Source organism: Dendrobates tinctorius, unplaced genomic scaffold (genome assembly GCF_039654945.1).
Source record: "Dendrobates tinctorius isolate UK_male_01 unplaced genomic scaffold, ASM3965494v1 ptg000265l, whole genome shotgun sequence".
NCBI lineage: Eukaryota > Metazoa > Chordata > Amphibia > Anura > Dendrobatidae > Dendrobates > Dendrobates tinctorius.
This window is the reverse complement of record NW_027361932.1, coordinates 1193939-1215000: the sequence shown is the minus strand read 5'-3', so window position 1 is coordinate 1215000 and position 21062 is coordinate 1193939. Positions and strand designations below refer to the sequence as shown.

Here is a 21062-nt window from a genome sequence, read left to right as displayed (position 1 = left end):
GTGCAAGTGGTTGGGCTAGAAGATGCAAGGAGCCTGTTTACTTCTTCTTCTGTGACTGGTTCAAAATCAGAGAGTGAGCTAGATGCAGTGGGGGAGGGAGGACAGTGCATGGTATGAGGTGTTTGGGAGATAATTTCCTGTCGGATCTGGTCAATTTTTTCTTTGAAGTAATTCGTCAGATCGTCAGCTCGAAGCTCCGTGTTTGGGGCCTGTACTCTTGGGTTCAGTAGAGAATGAAAAGTGTCAAAGAGATGTTTAGGGTTATTGGACAGTGAGGTGATGAGGGTGTTGAAATAGGTTTGTTTTGAGAGGTAAAGGGCAGTGTTGTATGTTCTAAGCATAAACTTATAATGGATGAAATCTTCGTGTAGATTGGATTTTCTCCACAGACGTTTGTCGCACCTTGAGCACCGCTGCAGGAAACGTGTTTACAGGGTGTGCCAGGGTTGTCACCATCTGTGTTGAGGTGTTCTATGTATAGGAGGTGCAAATTCATCCAGGGAACTTTGAAGTGTTTCATTGTAATGCTTCAATGCAGAATCAGGACATGAGAGGGAGGAGATAGGGGCCAATGAAGACTGCAAGTTCTTCATAAGTTTCTGGGTGTTAATGGCCTGTATGTTTCTATAAGTATGGACAGTGGGGGTGACCTGGGTGGCCTGGCAGTTTTTGATAGAGAATGAAAGAAGGTTGTGGTCAGAGAGCGGGAGAGGGGAGTTTGCAAAATCATCCACTGCACAAAGCCGAGAGAAGACCAAGTTGAGGGAGTTTCCATCTTCATGCGTTGGAGAATTAGTAAGCTGCGAGAGGCCAAACGAGGAGGTTAGAGATAAAAGGTGAGTAGCAAATGGGGAGAGGTGAAGAACAATGGGGATGTTGAAATCACCCATGATGAGGGTAGGGATGTCACAGGAGAGAAAATGTGGAAGTCAAGGGGCAAAATGATCCAGGAACTGATGGGAGGGGCCGGGAGGAGGATATACCACCGCCACTCGCATGGACAAGGGGGTGTAGAGTCTGACGGCATGGACCTCAAAAGAAGGGAAGACAAGTGAGGGTACTTGAGTAATAACCTGAAAGGTACATTTTGTTGATAGGAGAAGACCAACGCCTCCACCATCTTATTATACTTATAATTGCCAGACCTGAAATAACAAGCACTTTTCACCTACTGTGTTCCCCCCCATTTCCTTGTAGATTGTAAGCTTGCGAGCAGGGACCTCACTCCTATTGTCACTGTTTAAATTGTCTTAACTTGTATTGAATTTATTGTCTGTACATGTCCCCGCTTAATTGTAAAGTGCTGCGGAATATGTTGGCGCTATATAAATAAAAATTATTATTATTATTATTATTATTATACATCACTGTGTACTTACAATTGCTCATTTTTCACTTCTACCAAGCTAATTTTTCCCTTTTCCATTAGGCCTATGACATCACATGAGTAAAAGAGACTAACTGAATCCTGCAAAGCTCTATGTAGAAAAAGGAAGTCAATTTTCTCTTTATAAGTCATTAGTAACTGCAATCTCTCTGGCAGGGGGAGAAGGGAGCAGCTGTGTCAGAAAGTGAAAAGGGAATGAGAAATACAGGGACAAGTGACTTCTATTTTCTACATAAAGCAGAGAAAAGAGAAGAATTAGCCTGGCAGAAAGGCAAAATGAGCAATTATTAGTACATTGTGCCATATAATATGATGATTGCAATATATCAAGAGGACAAAAACTTTGATGGGAGGGCTTCTTGAATTGAAAATTCATCAGTCTGCTTGTTCTGAGGAGAGAGCTTGTAACTTTTGAATCAGTCTGTGGAGACACAGGGGTCAACATAGCAATGTGTTATTGAACTACAAAATAGTCAGATTACACGTAGAGCAGTCCCAGAAAAATACCCAAGATGGTGCAACTTACAGAGTCTCACCCTTCCGCAGACTCGCCAGGATAGGAGCAGCTGTTACTTCAAAGCTTCCAGGGCCAACTTCCCCAGGTGTGGTATGCACACAGAGAGGAGGTTACAGCAAGCTTAGGAAGATGACAGTCCATTAAGGTACAAAGCCAGTTGACTGGCATGTTACAACCTGGGTTTTCCAATCATCTCCGTGGAGCCAGGTGACCAGTGTGTCCCAATTCTGGCTTTCACAAACATATCAATGGTTCAGTGATGGTCAATGGAGCAGATCTGTATTCTTTCAGTCAGGGCCATGGTCCACTAAGCTAGAATCCTGTAGAATGACAAATCTGAGTCCCTTGTGATGGAGCCATGATGTCTTGGCTGCTGCGGTTTGGGCTTGGTGCATCCTGGGGACCTTCTCCAAATGTGCATGAGGTAATACAATGTAGGATAGCTTTTTGTGGCGTTATCTAATTGGCTATGTATAATTCAGCTATGTATAATGTTGCTATTATGTCCAGCTATATTGTTTCCGCTACTGTTTAATATGAGCCTCTGATATTCAATTTATGCATTGATATCTTATTTATGCACTGGCACTTTATTACTTATTATATCCGACCTCATATTTGCACACTATTATTATTTTTTTCTGATTGTATTAGTGCTCCTATTTTTTTGTTGATACACCTTGTCATCTCTTGTCTATTTTTGCAATCAGAATTGTCCCCTGTGTTGTGCCCCTTTTCTTTGGTATTGACTCTCCGCCCCTTCCTGATTTTATTGTAAATTTTCCAATAAAATTTCTGTATTTTGCAACATTAGGACATTTTTTTTGTTTTTTTTTCTTTTGCTGTCCATTGTAATTCCGAGTTGTCCTCTATACATATCCATGGGTGCACTGTAGGTGTTTATTACTTTATCTTGATACATTGCTACCCAACACTATTAATTTGTGTATACTTTGCCTTGAATTTAGTGTTTAAGCTAGAATCCTGTAGAATGACAAATCTGTGTCCCTCGTGATGGAGCCATGATGTCTTGGCTGCTGTTCTGTAGAGAGTCTCTTTATGTTTGGATGTCTGGATGTCTTGGTTGAATCTCTGACTCCTCATACAGAGGCATATAACCTCTTTTTATAGTTAACAACTGTCCTTCATCCAGTATTCCCAGATAAACGGGAAGAATGGTGATAAGACCAACTTACATTGTTTGATTATGTAATCTATTTGTATAGTTTTTCCTTCTCTATTTTGCAAGTCAACAAACTTACTGGCCTGGACAATGTGTAATTAACATATCAGCAAACATCATTGTTCCATGACCCTCTATCACTAGTCAGCCCAGATAAGAGCACAATATGTTACATCAAATTGTCAACTTAAAAAGTCAATATTACAGGCTTAATACTGAGCAAAAGTCTATTTTCTTGACCAACCAGAAAGAAACACATAAATTCAAAAGTCGACACGTAGATAACAGTCTATTCCTTCTGGCTTGCTGGAAATAGATTGATTCAGATATAATGCTGTGTCCTCACACAGTCTTTTTATCTGCTCCTTTTATCTGACTTATGACCAAAAAGTTTATCTTAACTTTAATATAATCTGTAGTCTTATATCAGCCCAGAAGGGATCTGAAAAAGACAGACAGGGCAGAGCTGTTCCAGTTTATTGTGGGCCCATACCACAGATCATGACCATGGGGGAACCTATAAGTCACTTATTAAAAGTGAGTATATAGTCGAAACTGCAGGGCCCCACAGCTGCAGCTTTCAGAGGTAACACTTTTCCCTGCTTGTTTTATCAAAGGAGTGAGTGGAATTCTATTGCGTTTAATACATACATTGTATGCGGTAGCTTTCTAACCAATGCATGGCTGAGGCTACAGGTATTCTGATTTTTATAATGACTTTACTGGGGATTTGGATCCTTGGACCAGAAAAATGTAAAGCCACATATTATAAAGATACCTAAAGAATTTATTCAAGACAGAATATGAAGATTCAATTGTAAAATGAACCTGTCAATAGGATTTAATAACTGAACCTTGTGGTATGGCTGTAGACATCCCAGTACAACTTTAAAAATTATGACTTTTAAATATACCTAAAAGTTAGCCTGGAAGTGCATTCAGAGTGTGTCAATCTTAATTTCCCTCGTATTATCATAAAACATTTATCATTTACCATTTATCATTTTTGTTGTACTAGTAGTACCTGACCTTTCTAGCCATCCAATCACTAGCTTCAGTATTAAAATCATATTGTTGAGTTCCCTTTAAGTTCAATAATGTATTTCCTAAAGTTCTTGCTTTTTGAACATCTATTTGCTAGGTCTGGCAATGTGGAGGAAGTATGGAAGTGTTGCCTTGCTCTAGAGTTGCCCATATTGAACGCACAAAGAAGCCTTATAATAATGACATTGATTATTATGCAAAGCGTAATGCCCTGCGGGCGGCAGAAGTCTGGATGGATGAGTTCAAGTCCCATGTTTACATGGCATGGAACATACCAATGACAGTAAGTTTTATATCTCCAGTAAATAAATAACCTTTAAGTTAATTTTTGGTTGTTTTAATGTCTTTTTCAGTTCCTTTTTACTGAGTGTGCACTAAGCAAAATCTGCAACTGAATGGGAATTAATAAACTTTAACACATGAAGGTTAGTTTTTTGTGAGACGTAACCTCACATGGTAAGCAGTTATATAGAACAATAATTTCAAGAATCCTAAAAAAGCTAAGCTCACACATTGCAGTGTGGTAATCCTTTGTGAATACAGCTACAGATGTATCACTGCCTACTTCCATTGTCTCAAAAGCTAAATTATGTGTACATTCAAGATTTTCCAGTATGATGGCTCTACCAAGACAATTTGAAACACTTAAACCCATCCCAATTTAATTTCATATTTTTAGAACTCCAAATGTAATATTTTTGTATGCAAACATTAATTTTTCATAAAATTCAAATCCATTCATGCAAAAAGCTTACAATAGAAATGAAACCTGGCAGGGCATCTGCAGATGAAGGAGTGAGATATGTATCACAGGACAGATGCATTGCATTTGCACTCTGCACAGATGACATGAATAAATAACATCCTTGCCGAAATGTAACAAAGCAAAGTGATCAATATTTTATTTACCGAAATGTGTTATGCCGCTGTATCTTGTATGGTTCCTCAGATTTCAGTATCACAAGGTTGATCATTCCGTCAGTCTGTTAAATGTACAGCAATTTTCTGCAAAAGTGTTGTTAAGACAATTCACTGAACTATGAAACAGAAACCTGATATGTGGTCTTTCTTCCTTTTGAAAGAACCCTGGGGTGGACTTTGGCGATGTCTCTGAAAGACTAGCTCTTCGACATAAACTACAGTGTCGTAATTTTAAATGGTACCTGGAGAATGTATACCCAGAAATGAGGATTTACAATAATACTATTACGTATGGCGAGGTAAGACACCCTTCTTATATGAAAAAAGTTTAAGCATACCAGAATAATATTTTTATAACACAGCACGGACCGCCCAAAAGTCTGTGATGTGGGCTGCACTAAACTAGGCTGCGTCACTCTGCTGCTAAACTACCATCTTCAGTTGAAAGTCAATGTCATACAATTTCACAGCTCTTGCTCCCACACAGAAGACAGTAACTAAGACCAACGAGCAGGATGCTGCCTACTTAAGTGTAGTCTGCAGCACAGACTTCAGGCAGTCCGTGCTGTGGATTATCAACACACAGCCATGTCGTAGAGTGGTTTAAAATAAGGTTGTATTCCTGACTTCTGAAATGTAATCGTTTTCTTGGGAAAGTGGAGGTATGTTTTAAAGGAGAAGAGCTGAATGGCTAAGTGACACAAACTAAACAGTAAGAAACAAAGAGAGCAGAGGAATAAGTAACTTATAGTTCATCTATTAAGAATTTAACATACAGTTGTGGTCAAAAGTATTGACACCCCTGCAATTCTGTCAGATAATACTCAGTTTCTTCCTGAAAATGATTGCAAACACAAATTCTTTGGTATTATTATCTTCATTTAATTTGTCTTAAATGAGAAAACACAAAAGAGAATGAAGCAAAAAGCAAAACATTGATCATTTCACACAAACTGCAAAAATGGGCAAGACAAAAGTATTGGCACCCTCAGCCTAATACCTGGTTGCACAACCTTTAGCCAAAATAACTGCGGCCAACAGCTTCCGGTAACCATCAATGAGTTTCTTACAATGCTCTGCTGGAATTTTAGACCATTCTTCTTTGGCAAACTGCTCCAGGTCCCTGATATTTGAAGGGTGCCTTCTCCAAACTGCCATTTTTACATCTCTCCACAGGTGTTCTATGGGATTCAGGTCTGGACTCATTGCTGGCCACCTTAGAAGTCTCCAGTGCTTTCTCTCAAACCATTTTCTAGTGCTTTTTGAAGTGTGTTTTGGGTCATTGTCCTGCTGGAAAACCCATGACCTCTGAGGGAGACCCAGCTTTCTCACACTGGGCCCTACATTATGCTGCAAAATTTGTTGGTAGTCTTCAGACTTCATAATGCCATGCACATGGTCAAGCAGTCCACTGCCAGAGGCAGCAAAGCAACCCCAAAACATCAGGGAACCTCCGCCATGTTTGACTGTAGGGACCGTGTTCTTTTCTTTGAATGCCTCTTTTTTTCTCCTGTAAACTCTATGTTGATGCCTTTGCCCAAAAAGCTCTACTTTTGTCTCATCTGACCAGAGAATATTCTTCCAAAACATTTTAGGCTTTTTCAGGTAAGTTTTGCAAACTCCAGCCTGGCTTTTTTATGTCTCGGGGTAAGAAGTGGGGTCTTCCTGGATCTCCTACCATACAGTCCCTTTTCATTCAAATGCCTACGGATAGTACGGGTTGACACTGCTGCACCCTCGGACTGCAGGGCAGCTTGAACTTGTTTGGATGTTAGTCGAGGTACTTTATCCAACATCCGCACAATCTTGCGTTGAAATCTCTTGTCAATTTTTCTTTTCCGTCCACATCTAGGGAGGTTAGCCACAGTGCCATGGGCTTTAAACTTCTTGATGACACTGCGCACGGTAGACACAGGAACATTCAGGTCTTTGGAGATGGACTTGTAGCCTTGAGATTGCTCATGCTTCCTCACAATTTGGTTTCTCAAGTCCTCAGACAGTTCTTTGGTCTTCTTTCTTTTCTCCATGCTCAATGTGGTACACACAAGGACACAGGACAGAGGTTGAGTCAATTTTAATCCATGTCAACTGGCTGCAAGTGTGATTTAGTTATTGCCAACACCTGTTAGGTGCCACAGGTAAGTTACAGGTGCTGTTAATTACACAAATTAGAGAAGCATCACATGATTTTTCGAACAGTTTGGTGTGGAATTATATCCAATTTGGCTTTATGACAATTCTTTTTGTGTTTTTTCATTTAAGACAAATTAAATGAAGATAATAATACCAAAGAATTTGTGTTTGCAATCATTTTCAGGAAGAAACCGAGTATTATCTGACAGAATTGCAGGGGTGTCAATACTTTTGGCCACAACTGTAGGTTCATCTCTAAGGTAACATATGTGACAAATAAAATAGAAAATTAAATAGTGCTAGTAGTAATTAACACTAGAACTACCGTATGTTTCATAATACCTATAACTACCATTAGGGGTCATTTTGACCCCCATTCAAAAGTACTGACTCTGGAGTAAAAATAACTTTTTTTGTTGCCAACAAATTAAAGAACATTTATTTTAACTTAGTAGGAACAGTGTTAAGATCAAGTACAGAACGCATTTTCAGCATGCGGTGTCCAACAGTTAACACAAACAGTACTTTCTTCCACTTTCCCAGTGCATTTTCCACAAACTGGTTTGTTACAGCTTGCGCAAGTTTTAGTTGTTTTGCTTTCGTTGCATCTTCCAACTCCACATTTTCAACGCTTGCGTATTTCTTGTCTTTTTGTTTGTGGTTCAGACATTGTGGATGATGGGCCACTTCTTCTGACTCATTTTCAGATAAATTCTGAAGACATTTCAAAATTTCATCACTTGTCAGACCCCTCTGCTTACTCATGCTTCAAATATACATCACAAAAAGGGACTTGTAAGATTGCAGAAGTAATAAAACGACACTGTACAAACATGCAGAGTTGTAGCTTCAACTGTAATGTTTGCTACTGAAGTGCAGACAGAAATCGCTACGAGACATGGATCAAACATGTTCAGACAAGTTTGGACAAAACAAAATGCTGAATCATCCCTGATATGCAAAGATACAATTACACTCTACAACTAGGGAGAAGCACTGTGATTTTCTGTACTCTGTAATATTAGGTGACTTGCCTACTACTACTTTTATGTATGGGGTCAAAATGACCCCTTCAGTAAAATCCGGGCCCCTGAAAAAGTTACAATTCATTTTTGTGTTTTGTGTCCTAAAATATACACTACCATGAATAAATAGAAGTCACAAAAAGTCAGAACTAGTGTTGAGCATTCCGATACCGCAAGTATCGGGTATCGGCCGATACTTGCTGTATCGGAATTCCGATACCGACTTCCGATATTTTTTCAATATCGGAATTCGGCATCGGAATCGGAAGTTCAGTTGATTGACGGCCTGACGTCATCATGATGCGCGGTGTGTGCGCATCATGATGCGCCGTCATTTCGGGCCTTCCGGGGGTCTCTGCCGGCCTGCCGGGGGGCTGTGCCGGCCTGCTGGGGGGCTGTGTGGACTGCCCGGGGTCTGTACCGGCCTGCCGGGGGGCTGTGCCGGCCTGCCGGTGGTCTGTGCACCCTGTGGGGGTCTGTACCGGCCTGCCGGGGGGCTGTGCCGGCCTGCCGGGGGGCTGTGCTGATGTCCGGGGGTCTGTGCAAGCATCGTCCGATGGGACTACAAGTCCCATCGGGCGATGCCTGCTACCATGACAGTGATTGACACATTAGCCAATGATGGGACAGTAGTAGTCCCATCATCCGGCTAATGTGTTAAATGTTAAAAAAAAAAAAAAAAATACTACATACATACTACATGCATGCTACATACATACTACATGCTACATACATACTACATATATACTACATACATACTACATACATGCTACATACATACTACATGCATGCTACATACATACTACATGCATGCTACATACATACTACATGCATGCTACATGCATGCTACATACATACTACATGCTACATACATACCACATACATACTACATACATACTACATACTACATATATACTACATGCATGCTACATACATACTACATGCTACATACATACCACATACATACTACATACATACTACATACATACTACATGCTACATACATACTACATATATACTACATGCATGCTACATACATACTACATGCTACATACATACCACATACATACTACATACATACTACATACATACTACATGCTACATACATACTACATATATACTACATGCATGCTACATACATACTACATGCTACATACATACCACATACATACTACATACATGCTACATATATACTACATGCATGCTACATACATACTACATATATACTACATGCATGCTACATACATACTACATGCTACATGCATGCTACATACATACTACATACATACTACATGCTACATACATACCACATATATACTACATACATACAATACATTCATACAATACATACATAGACATACAGTACATATAACATAGAGTAACATACTTACCAATACTTGTCACATTGTTCCCCGAAGCCATTGTCTTTTCCGGAATAAATATTAACATAACAAACCACAAAAATACTCACCCACGATCCGAAGCAGTCCACGAGTGTGTCCCACGACGATCTTGGGTAGAGAACTGCAGCATCAGATGATGCTGCCGTTCTCTACGGGCTGCAGGAATCCAATGACGGAAGGTAGGTATCCTTCCGCACTGTATTCCTCCGCCACTTAAAAAAAAAAAAGTCCCTAGTCTCACTTTATGCCATTGCTGCGTGGGAATTTCCCACACAGCAATGGCATAAAGTGAGACTAGGGACTTTTTTTTTTTTTTAAGTGGCGGAGGAATACAGTGCGGAAGGATACCTACCTTCCGTCATTGGATTCCTGCAGCCCGTAGAGAACGGCAGCAACAGCTGATGCTGCAGTTCTCTACCCAAGATCGTCGTGGGACACACTCGTGGACTGCTTCGGATCGTGGGTGAGTATTTTTGTGGTTTGTTATGTTAATATTTATTCCGGAAAAGACAATGGCTTCGGGGAACAATGTGACAAGTATTGGTAAGTATGTTACTATATGTTATATGTACTGTATGTCTATGTATGTATTGTATGAATGTATTGTATGTATGTAGTATATATGTGGTATGTATGTAGCATGTAGTATGTATGTAGTATGTATGTAGCATGCATGTAGCATGCAGTATGTATGTAGCATGCATGTAGTATATATGTAGTATGTATGTGGTATGTATGTAGCATGTAGTATATATGTAGTATGTATGTGGTATGTATGTAGCATGTAGTATGTATGTAGCATGCATGTAGTATGTATGTAGCATGCATGTAGTATATATGTAGTATGTATGTAGCATGTAGTATGTAGCATGCATGTAGTATATATGTAGTATGTATGTAGCATGTAGTATGTATGTAGCATGCATGTAGTATATATGTAGTATGTATGTAGCATGTAGTATGTATGTAGCATGCATGTAGTATGTATGTAGCATGCATGTAGTATGTATATGGTATGTATGTAGCATGTAGTATGTATGTAGCATGCATGTAGTATATATGTGTTATGTATGTGGTATGTATGTAGCATGCATGTAGCATGCATGTAGTATGTATGTAGTATGTATGTAGTATATATGTAGTATGTATGTAGCATGTAGTATGTATGTAGTATGTATGTAGCATGCATGTAGTATATATGTAGTATGTATGTAGCATGTAGTATGTAGCATGCATGTAGTATATATGTAGTATGTAGCATGTAGTATGTATGTAGCATGCATGTAGTATATATGTGTTATGTATGTAGCATGTAGCATGCATGTAGCATGCATGTAGTATGTATGTAGTATATATGTGGTATGTATGTAGCATGCAGTATGTATGTAGCATGCATGTAGTATATATGTAGTATGTATGTTGCATGTAGTATTTATGTAGTATGAATGTAGCATGTATGTAGTATGTAGTATGAATGTAGCATGTATGTAGTATGCATGTTGTATGTATGTAGCATGTAATTTTTTTTTTTTTTTTTTTTTTTACATTTAACACATTAGCCGGATGATGGGACTACTACTGTCCCATCATTGGCTAATGTGTCAATCACTGTCATGGTAGCAGGCATCGCCCGATGGGACTTGTAGTCCCATCGGACGATGCCTGCACAGACCCCCGGAGCCTGCACAGCCCCCCGGCAGGCCGGCACAGCCCCCCGGCAGGCCGGCACAGCCCCCCGGAGCCTGCACAGCCCCCCGGCAGGCCGGCACAGCCCCCCGGCAGGCCGGCACAGCCCCCCGGAGCCTGCACAGACCACCGGCAGGCCGGCACAGACCACCGGAGCCTGCACAGACCCCCTGGCAGGCCGGCACAGCCCCCCGAAAGGCCCGTACAGACCCCAGAGAGGCTGTACAAGGGCAGGAAAGGGTTTTTCTTATTCCGATACCGGAAGTCCCATAGACTTGAATGGGACTTCCGGTATCGGAATCGGCGATACCGATACTTTTTTTAAAGATCGGCCGATACCATCCGATACGATACTTTGAAGTATCGGACGGTATCGCTCAACTCTAGTCAGAACTCATTTGTTAAAATTTTAGAAATTATAGGAAAAAGAAATAGCAAAAGGGTCAAAATGACCCCTCCGGTAGTTCTAGTGTTAACGACTTTTGAGCTTACAAAAAAGGTATTGTAATGTTCCTGAATGCTAACCAGATGAAGCCACCATAGCCCAGTAGTTTTCAATTTGTTTATCTTTTTCAGTTCTGTGCAGTAGAGTTGTTTTCATGCTGCCGAACTTTACAGATTGTGAGATTACCATTTTAAGAACTACAGTTCCCATAATTAATTCCTGTCTCATAGACATTGCCACTGTGTATGACTGTTATTTACGGTTGTCTGCAGGCCCCTCTATTACAATGTACAATGTACTTACTCCCTGTTTTCATATACACTATGCTTAGACACTTCTGCAGGCCCCTCTATTACAATGTACAATGTACTTACTCCCTGTTTTCATATACACTATGCTTAGACACTACTCAGCTATTGCCTGAAACTGATCAATCGTCTGCTTCACATGTAAAACCCAATGCCCTCAGAGCCAAGGGGTGCTGTAAAATGTAGGAAGAGTTAGTGGCTGACATACTACCTGTGCAAATAGTTCACAAGGGCTGATGGGGAAGGCAGCCCGGCCAGAGAATTGATGTGTGCTGGTTGCTGCTGGGCAGTTTTTTAAAAATCCCAATCTCTTAAATGTGTATCCAGTATGTGTGTGCAACGTGTAAATGCTTGTATAAAGTATACATGTGTTTAATGTGTGTGCAAAGTATATGAGCAAATGTAACTATTCTTGTATATTTTTATTGCACCATTGATTCCATGGTGCCGTACATGAGGAAGGGTTACATACAAAATACAGATAAAAATTACAGTTAAAAAACTAACAGTGACAGACAGGTACAGAGGGGAGAGGTCTCTGCCCTTGTGGGCTTATATTCTACAGGATAATGGAGAAGAAGACATGGGAGTAATGGGTATGCATGTGTGTACTGTGTATATACAATATGTGCTTTGCCCACATGGTCATTATTCTCCTGTATTCCCCATCTGCATGGGCGGTCTTCTGACAGCTTATTTGCATAAGATTTGCATACTTGCAGTCACTTGCTAACCAGTCTCCTGTGCTTCTCTCAATTTTCTTCTATTGAGAGAAGCCAGAAGAGACTAGTCAGCAAATATGTAAATCGCATACATGTGGTCACATGACCACCCACTCACATGGCAGAATTCCTTTAATGTGTACATGTAATTTATGTGTGTGTGTAATGTGAGTTTGCATGTGTCGTGTATATTTTTTTTACTATGGTTGTTTATGTGTGTGTACTGTACAATCATGGTCAAAAGAATTGGCACCTTTGAAATTGATCCAGAAAATGAAGTATTTCTCCCAGGGAATTATTGCAATTAAATATGTCTTGTTATACACATGTTTATTTAATTTGTGTGTTTTGGAACAACACACAATAACTGAGAAAAAAATGCTAATTGGGCATAATTTCACAAAAAACTCCATAAATGATGCGGACAAAATTGTCTGCACCCTCAACTTAATATTTGGCTGCATTCTCTTTGGAGTAAATAATTGCAATCAATCACTTCGTATAACCATCAACAAGCTTCTTACACCTCTCAACTGGAATTTTGGACCACTCTTCTATTACAAACTGCTCCAGGTCCCTCATATGTGAAGGATGCTTTCTTCCAACAGCAATTTTATGATCTTTCCCGAACGCACTTTCACCCATGACTGTATATGCATGTATACTTATGAATTTTACCCATGCATTATAGAGGCATGGTAGCTATGTGGGTGATTTATTTTACTGCATTAAAAACATGTGGGCACAATTTTTAGATATAATAAAACCAGTCTAAACCACATTTTATCTTTTGTAGCTCTGGCAATAAAAACTGATTTTGCACATAATATTTTAAAACACTATAAATATCTCTGGGAATGATGTGTGATCTTTGCTGATACTTTTTTTGCATGTCTAGTCTGTTTTTCACACTAGTGAGTAGTGAGTGATCTCAAGATGTTAAAATGTTGCAAGCTGTTAGATATAGCACAAATAATAATAACTCTTCTGCCACTCCCTTGGGGTGTACTACCTAACACCCACGCTTACCAAAGCAACTGAAGCAAATGTCCACACACTTTTGATTAAAAATCTCAAACCATTTTCGACCTGCAGCTTCTACCCCCATTATGTGACATATGGTTGCAGGCTATGAACAAAATGTGTGTAGTTTCTTCTGTCATAACCCTTGTGCACCTCTGCCTTTTGCTATCATCATTTTTTTAAAGAGAGTATGATGCATGAAGACACTATGCAGCGTGTCTTAACTATTCAATCATGTCCCTAAAATATATTCTTTTGATAGATGCAGGGTCCATTCTGAGTCTATTGGGCATTATGCATTCTTTTAAACACAAAGCAAGTCCAATGAAATTAAATGGGTATTTAACTCAAAAAAACACTTATATACAAGAAATGGATATGTACGAAAATAACCAAAAAAGTGTAACCCATAAAAATATTTTTATTATAATCAATAAATATGAAAAAAGTTTTTTACACTGCATAAATACAACTGGGCATTTGACAAAATAAGGGGACCAACATCATATAGCACATTAAGTAGTGTATTCAAGCCTTATCTAGCAAGTTATAGCCAAAGACCATAAACCACCAATGTTTAGGGATCGCATTTCCCACATATTAAAAAGCATACACAGTTAAAACAAGCAAGATGGCAACACTTACATGGATGTAAAATAAGACAGGTCCCCACCGCCCTAACGCATGTTTCGCATTAAAACTTCATCAGCATGGCGGGTCATACTAATGTTTATGTACCTTATGGTTGATACACAACGTTCTTTTATTCATTCATCATTTTATATGATGCATATTGCTTGTATTTTTTGTGAGGGCCTTCTGTGACACCACATGCCCTATATTTTGCAATAAAGGCAACTTTTATTCAATCAATTGTCCCGTTATGCAAATATTTTTTTACCTTACCTCTGAATTTTTTCTTTGGTTTGTCTAGTCTAATCTGAGTGGTTTCCACTATTGTCCATAGGCACACCCAGATATTGAACATACAATTATTTAATTTATCACGTAATTATTTTTATTCAGTTATTTAGATCATTAAGGAAGGTGAAGAGTTCTTAGACAGAGCAGAATTATCTCTTCATGTTATAGAAACAGAAGAAATTTGAAGTGCACCTGAAGAAACAGAGGCATGGAAACATGTAACCCAGAGAAGCAGGAGGATCGGGAGGCAGTCAGCTCCCATACTGCTAAGGAACCAGTACCAGGCTCTTACACAGGAGAACGATGAAGAAATACATCACGATAAGACTTTGCCCACAAACAGCAACCTTGTATGCCTTCAGAATCCACCTGGATGGAGAAAGAAAAATGTTGTGAAGAAGAAACGGAGAGTGGTGGTCATGCGGGATTCCCTGTTAAGAGGAACAGAGGCCGCTATCTGCAGACCGGATTTAACCTCAAGAGAAATGGGCTGTCTTCCAGGTGCAAAAATTAAAGATGTGTCTGACAGGATATCAGGACTCTTCAGACCTACTGATGACTACCCATTCCTGCTAATACATGTGGGGACAAATTACACAGCAAGAAATGACCTGGAAACCATCTGAAATGACTTTGAAAACTTAGGAAAGAAAGTTAAAGAACAGGGAGCGCAGGTGGTCTTCTCTTCCATCCTCCCAGTGGATGGCCATGGAACAAGGAGGTGGAATAAGATTCTGCAGGTGAACAACTGGCTACGTCGATGGTGCCATCAGCAAGGATTTGGATTTCTGGATCATGGAGTGTATTACCTACACAATGGACTACTTGCTAGAGATGGGGTGCACCTTACGAAAACTGGAAAACATGTATTTGGAAGTCGCCTTGCTACACTCATCAGGAGAGCTTTAAACTAGAACAATGTGGGAAGGGAAGAAAAAAGGCCAGAAAAACCCATACACCTGACAAATGCTATTGAGAATTCTGCTATTAGAAGTGGGAGGAAAGAACAAAGACAAAAAAATCTAAATAATAAAAATATTAGAGAAAGAGAAACCAATCACAAACTAAAATGTTTCTATACTAATGCATAAAGCATGGGCAACAAACAAGGAGAAATGGAACTACTAACACAGGAAAAGAAATATGATGTCATTGGAATCACTGAAACTTGGTGGGACAATACACATGATTGGAATACAAGGCTAGAAGGATACAACTTATTTGCAAGAAACAGACTTGATAAACGAGGAGGAGGTGTCGCATTGTATGTTAGAAACGCATATATTTGCACAGAGATTGAAGCTTCAGAGACTGGGAGTTCTGTGGAAACTGTTTGGGTAAGAATACAAGGACAGAACAATGGAAAGGACATTATTGTAGGCATTTACTACAGACCGCCTGTGCAAGCTGAAGATATGGATGAACTCTTTATGCATCAAATGGCCAAGTTCTCCAAAAAATATGACATAGTTGTCATGGGAGATTTCAACTATCCAGACATTTGTTGGGAATCTCTCTCAGGCAAAACTAACAGGACAAGGAAATTCTTATCCTCTCTTGAGGACAACTTTCGCTTCCAAAAGGTAGGGGAGAAAACAAGGGGAACTGCTACCTTGGATCTAACCCTTATAAGTAGGGAGGAAATGGTTGAGGAGGTAAAAGTGGCTGGGACCCTAGGAGGTAGCGACCATGTTATTTTAGAATTTTGAATAGCTAGAGGTGAAAGACCTGTGAAGACTCAGACGTCAAGGCTAGATTTCAGAAAGGCAGATTTTAAGGGATTCATAAAAAGAATTGGAGGGATCCAATGGCTGGATATCCTTAAGGACAAAAATGTCCAGGAAGGATAGGAAGTCTTAAAAAATTAAATTCTTATGGCACAATTGTTAACAATTCTGAAAAGAGGGAAGAATAGGAAGCGTTTAAGGAAACAAGGATGGATAAACACAGAAGTTAAACACATGCTAAAAAGGAAGAAAGAAATGTTTATAAAATAGAAAGAGGGAGGCATATCTAAAGAAGAATATAATGCTGTCTGCAGAACCTGCAGGGCATGAATCAGATTACTAAAGCTGACAATGAATTGAGGCTTGCAAGAGACATCAAAAGCAATAATAAAGGATTTTGGGCATATGTCAAAAGTAAAAGAAAAATCAAAGATGCTATAGGATTTTTACAGGATGAAAATGATGAAATGGTAAGACAAGATGTTGAGAAGGCTGAACTTTTAAATTCTTATTTTGCAAATGTTTTCTCTCAGAAAGGAAATGTAACATCAACTATCCTTCACTGTCCTATTAAGGGAATAGAATAATCCAGGATATCTATAAACAGAAAGATAGTGAGGAAACACTTAGCTATCCTAAATTAATTCAAGTCTCCAGGTCCAGATGAATTACACCACAGTGTGCTGAAGGAGATAGCAGAAGAAATTTTTAAACCCCTCTCCATAATCTTTGAAAATTTGTGGAGAACAGGAGAAGTCCCAGAAGACTGGAGAAGAGCAAATGTTGTTCCTATCTTCAAAAAGGGGAAGAAGGTGGACCCAGGCAACTATAGGCCGGTGAGTCTGACTTCTACACCAGGAAAGATCTTTGAACAAATTATTAAACAACATGTATGTCAGTAAGTGGATAAGAATTAAGTGATTAAACAGAGTCAGCATGGGTTTGTAACTAATAAGTCATGTCAGACTAACTTAATTTCCTTCTATGACAGAGTCTCTGATTGAGTGGATCAGGAAAATGCTGTTGATATAGTATATCTTGACTTCAGCAAAGCATTTGACAAAGTATCTCACACAATCCTTATTGAAAAAATGACTAAGTTTGGAATGGACAAGGCAACTGTTAGGTGGATTCATAACTGGCTTAGTGATCGGACCCAAAGAGTGGTCGTAAATGGCTGCACATTCAGTTGGAAGAATGTCTCAAGTGGGGTACCTCAGGGCTCTGTCCTAGGCCCTGTATTGTTCAACATCTTTATCAACAATTTAGATGAAGGAATTGAGGGTAAACTGATTAAATTTGCTGATGACACAAAACTAGGAGGGATAGCTAATACTAGAGAAGAGAGAGAGAGGATTCAGAAAGATATAAATGAACTGGAGCAGTGGGCAGCAACTAACAGAATGGTTTTTAACATGGAAAAATGCAAAGTACTACATCTGGGCAGTAAAAATGAAAAAAGCATATACAGAAAGGGAGGAATAGGGCTAAGCAACTGCACATGTGAAAAAGACTTGGGTATACTAATAGATCACAAACTGAATATGAGTCAACAGTGTGATGCAGCAGCAAAAAAGGCAAATGCAATTCTAGGATGTATTAACAGAAGCATACAGTCTAGATCGCGTGAAGTCATTGCCCTCTACTCCTCTTTGGTCAGACCTCATCTGGAATACTGTGTCCAGTTTTGGGGACCACATTTTAAAAAAGACATCAACAAATTAGAGCAAGTTCAGGAAAGAGCTACCAGAATGGTGACCGGTCTGCAAACCCTGTCTTGTGAGGAAAGGTTGCAGGATTTTGGAATGTTTAGCTTGCAGAAGAGAAGACTGAGAGGAGACTTAATAGCTGTCTACAAATATCTCAAGGGCTGTCACATTGTAGCAGGATCATCTTTATTCTTATTTGCGCAAGGAAAGACTAGAAGCAATGGGATGAAACTGAATGGGAGGAGACACAGATTAGACATTAGAAAAAACTTTTTGACAGTTAGAGTGATCAATGAGTGGAACAGGCTGCCACGAGAGGTGGTGAGTTCTCCTTCAATAGAAGTCTTCAAACAGAGGCTGGACAGACATCTGTCTGGAATGATTTAGCGAATCCTGCTTTGAGCAGGGGGTTGGACCAGATGGCCCAGGAGGTCCCTTCCAACTCTGCGATTCTATGATTCTATATCTATATGTATTCTTCTTGCCCTTTTACAATGTTTCTCTTATGATCAGATTATGCAGAATGTCTTAGCATAGACACAAAATAATGGTTACAAATTTCTATATATGATGTAGTTCCCACCTAAAAGCATCCTGGGCTTTATGGACTAGTGGATTAGGACAATTTTTCTTATTTTTTTTTTTTTTTAACATTTTCAAGTCAAACTTCTATTCCATTTTTTGTCCCTACATTCTTCTGTTTATGGTTATAATACTCCAAAACATGCTCTAGTTAAAGTCACCAAGAGCAGGGTTTTGTTTATGATTGATGGGTGTTTATTGTTTCTTTTTTAATAATTGATTAAATTGTATGTTGTTTTTTACTTTTTCTTTCTTTTTATGATTTGTTCCTCTAAAGGTTAAAAAAAATTACCCCGGTAAGAGGCGAAAACAGCCCTTCCTAGTTATAGCTGTCAACAAGGCTGTTCTTGGTCATGTGACCTTCCACTCAGCAAACATTTGATCAGTGCCAATCTTATTTGAGTGCTCTGTGCAAATCACTGCCACTCTTATTAATTCAGAGTGTAGATAAATCAGTATGTTACCAATATTTTCCTGTCTTGTGTTTGCCTTGCTGTCTTTGTCAGCCAGATACCTGATGCATGGCTGCATGAAAAACACAATCACTTTAATAACTGCTGTAAAAAATGGAGTAATGGTGGTTATTATGGGGCTAATACTCATTAAACCATTGCAGGTTAATAATACATGCTGTATAGGTGCAGGGATTTTCACATTTGTAGCTCCTGCCTAGCAGAACTGTCTTCAGGCTTAGCACGGTTCTACATAGTAATAGGACTCAAGGAGTTCTAAAAACATTCCAGATAATAACTCCAGGTGAAAGTTTACTTCTAGTTACCTCAACCCTACCCCCACTTCAACCCTAAACTATCATTAAATTGATTAAAGGACATTGACTCTCAATCTGTCTTTTTCATGTAGTTTTTTTTTCTTTTTCAAATTCAAGTTTTTTATTTTTATATTTAGAAAGCACAAGAAAATACAATGCAAATCGTACAGAGGTTAAAATATATCTATAAATCTATGCATAACTACAGTACATTGGGGGTATAGGGAGGATTTTCCATAAATATCCCGATCAAGCATGTGTTTTTCCATTTGAAAGATAAAGAGAGAGGAAGCAGACCACGGCAGACCATCAGTCAATAGAGTTTGATTATGAACATTGTTGCGATGACATCCCAGATAATCTTAGTTAGGGGCTAGATGATAGACGTCAGAGATTTCGAAATCCATCCAATCCCTCCAAATTATACAGTATCTATCAACATTAGCAGGTGAGAGGGCAATCGGATGCTCCATCCTATTAAGGAGAGAAATCTCCACAGATCAGTCCTCCACAGTGGGTGGAGTAGTGCTTTTTCTAATGACGCGGAATAACATTCTTAGCCGCCTGTATTAGGTAGCCTATTGACGACCTTTTATATATGCGTTTACTTATTGGTAAATAATTACTCTCCCCAGTCCCACAAGCTCGCTGCCTCGGAGTAATCCTTGATGCTGATCTCTCCTTCAAACCACATATCCAAACCCTTTCCACTTCCTGCCGACTTCAACTCAAAAATATTTCACGCATCCGTTCATTTCTCACCCAAGAATCTGCAAAAACCCTAGTCCATGCCCTCATCATCTCTCGCCTTGACTACTGCAACCTCATGCTCTGCGGCCTCCCCTCAAACACTCTCGCACCCCTCCAATCTATTCTAAACTCTGCTGCCCGACTAATCCACCTGTCCCCCCGCTATTCCCCAGCTTCTCCCCTCTGTCAATCCCTTCACTGGCTCCCAATTGCCCAGAGACTCCATTACAAAACCCTAACCATGACATACAAAGCCATCCACAACTTGTCTCCTCCATACATCTGTGACCTCGTCTCCCGGTACTTTCCTGCACGCAACCTCCGATCCTCACAAGATCTCCTTCTCTACTCCCCTCTTATCTCCTCTTCCCACAATCGCATACAAGATTTCTCTCGCGCATCACCCCTACTCTGGAACTCTCTACCACAACATATCAGACTCTCACCTACCATCGAAACCTTCAAAAAGAGCCTGAAGACCCACCTCTTCCGACAAGCCTATAACCTGCAGTAGCCACCGATCGACCAAACCGCTGCACGACCAGCTCTACCCTCGCCTACTGTATTATCACCCATCCCTTGAAGATTGTGAGCCCTCGCGGGCAGGGTCCTCTCTCCTCCTGTACCAGTTATGACTTGTATTGTTTAAGATTATTGTACTTGTTTTTATGTATAACCCCTCACATGTAAAGCGCCATGGAATAAATGGCGCTATAACAATAAATAATAATAATAATAATAATAATTGGTGACATTGATAAGAGGAGGGCTTTTGGTGTATTGGGTGAAGTCAGATCAGTTAGTT

General features: G+C 39.6%; 1 protein-coding gene across 4 annotated transcripts in view; it reads left to right on the top strand.

The window, feature by feature from the left end:
- Window positions 1-21062, top strand: part of GALNT9 (polypeptide N-acetylgalactosaminyltransferase 9) — a 715214-nt gene that overhangs the window by 604905 nt on the left and 89247 nt on the right. For all 4 annotated transcript variants that reach the window (XR_012226577.1, XM_073559010.1, XM_073559011.1 and 1 more), the window contains exons 7-8: window positions 4229-4414; window positions 5214-5351. Coding sequence is in view for 3 of the 4 variants with exons in the window: in XM_073559010.1 (XP_073415111.1) it covers window positions 4229-4414; window positions 5214-5351 (324 nt within the window). In the remaining variant the exon portion in view is untranslated. The remainder of the gene's footprint in view (window positions 1-4228; window positions 4415-5213; window positions 5352-21062) is intronic.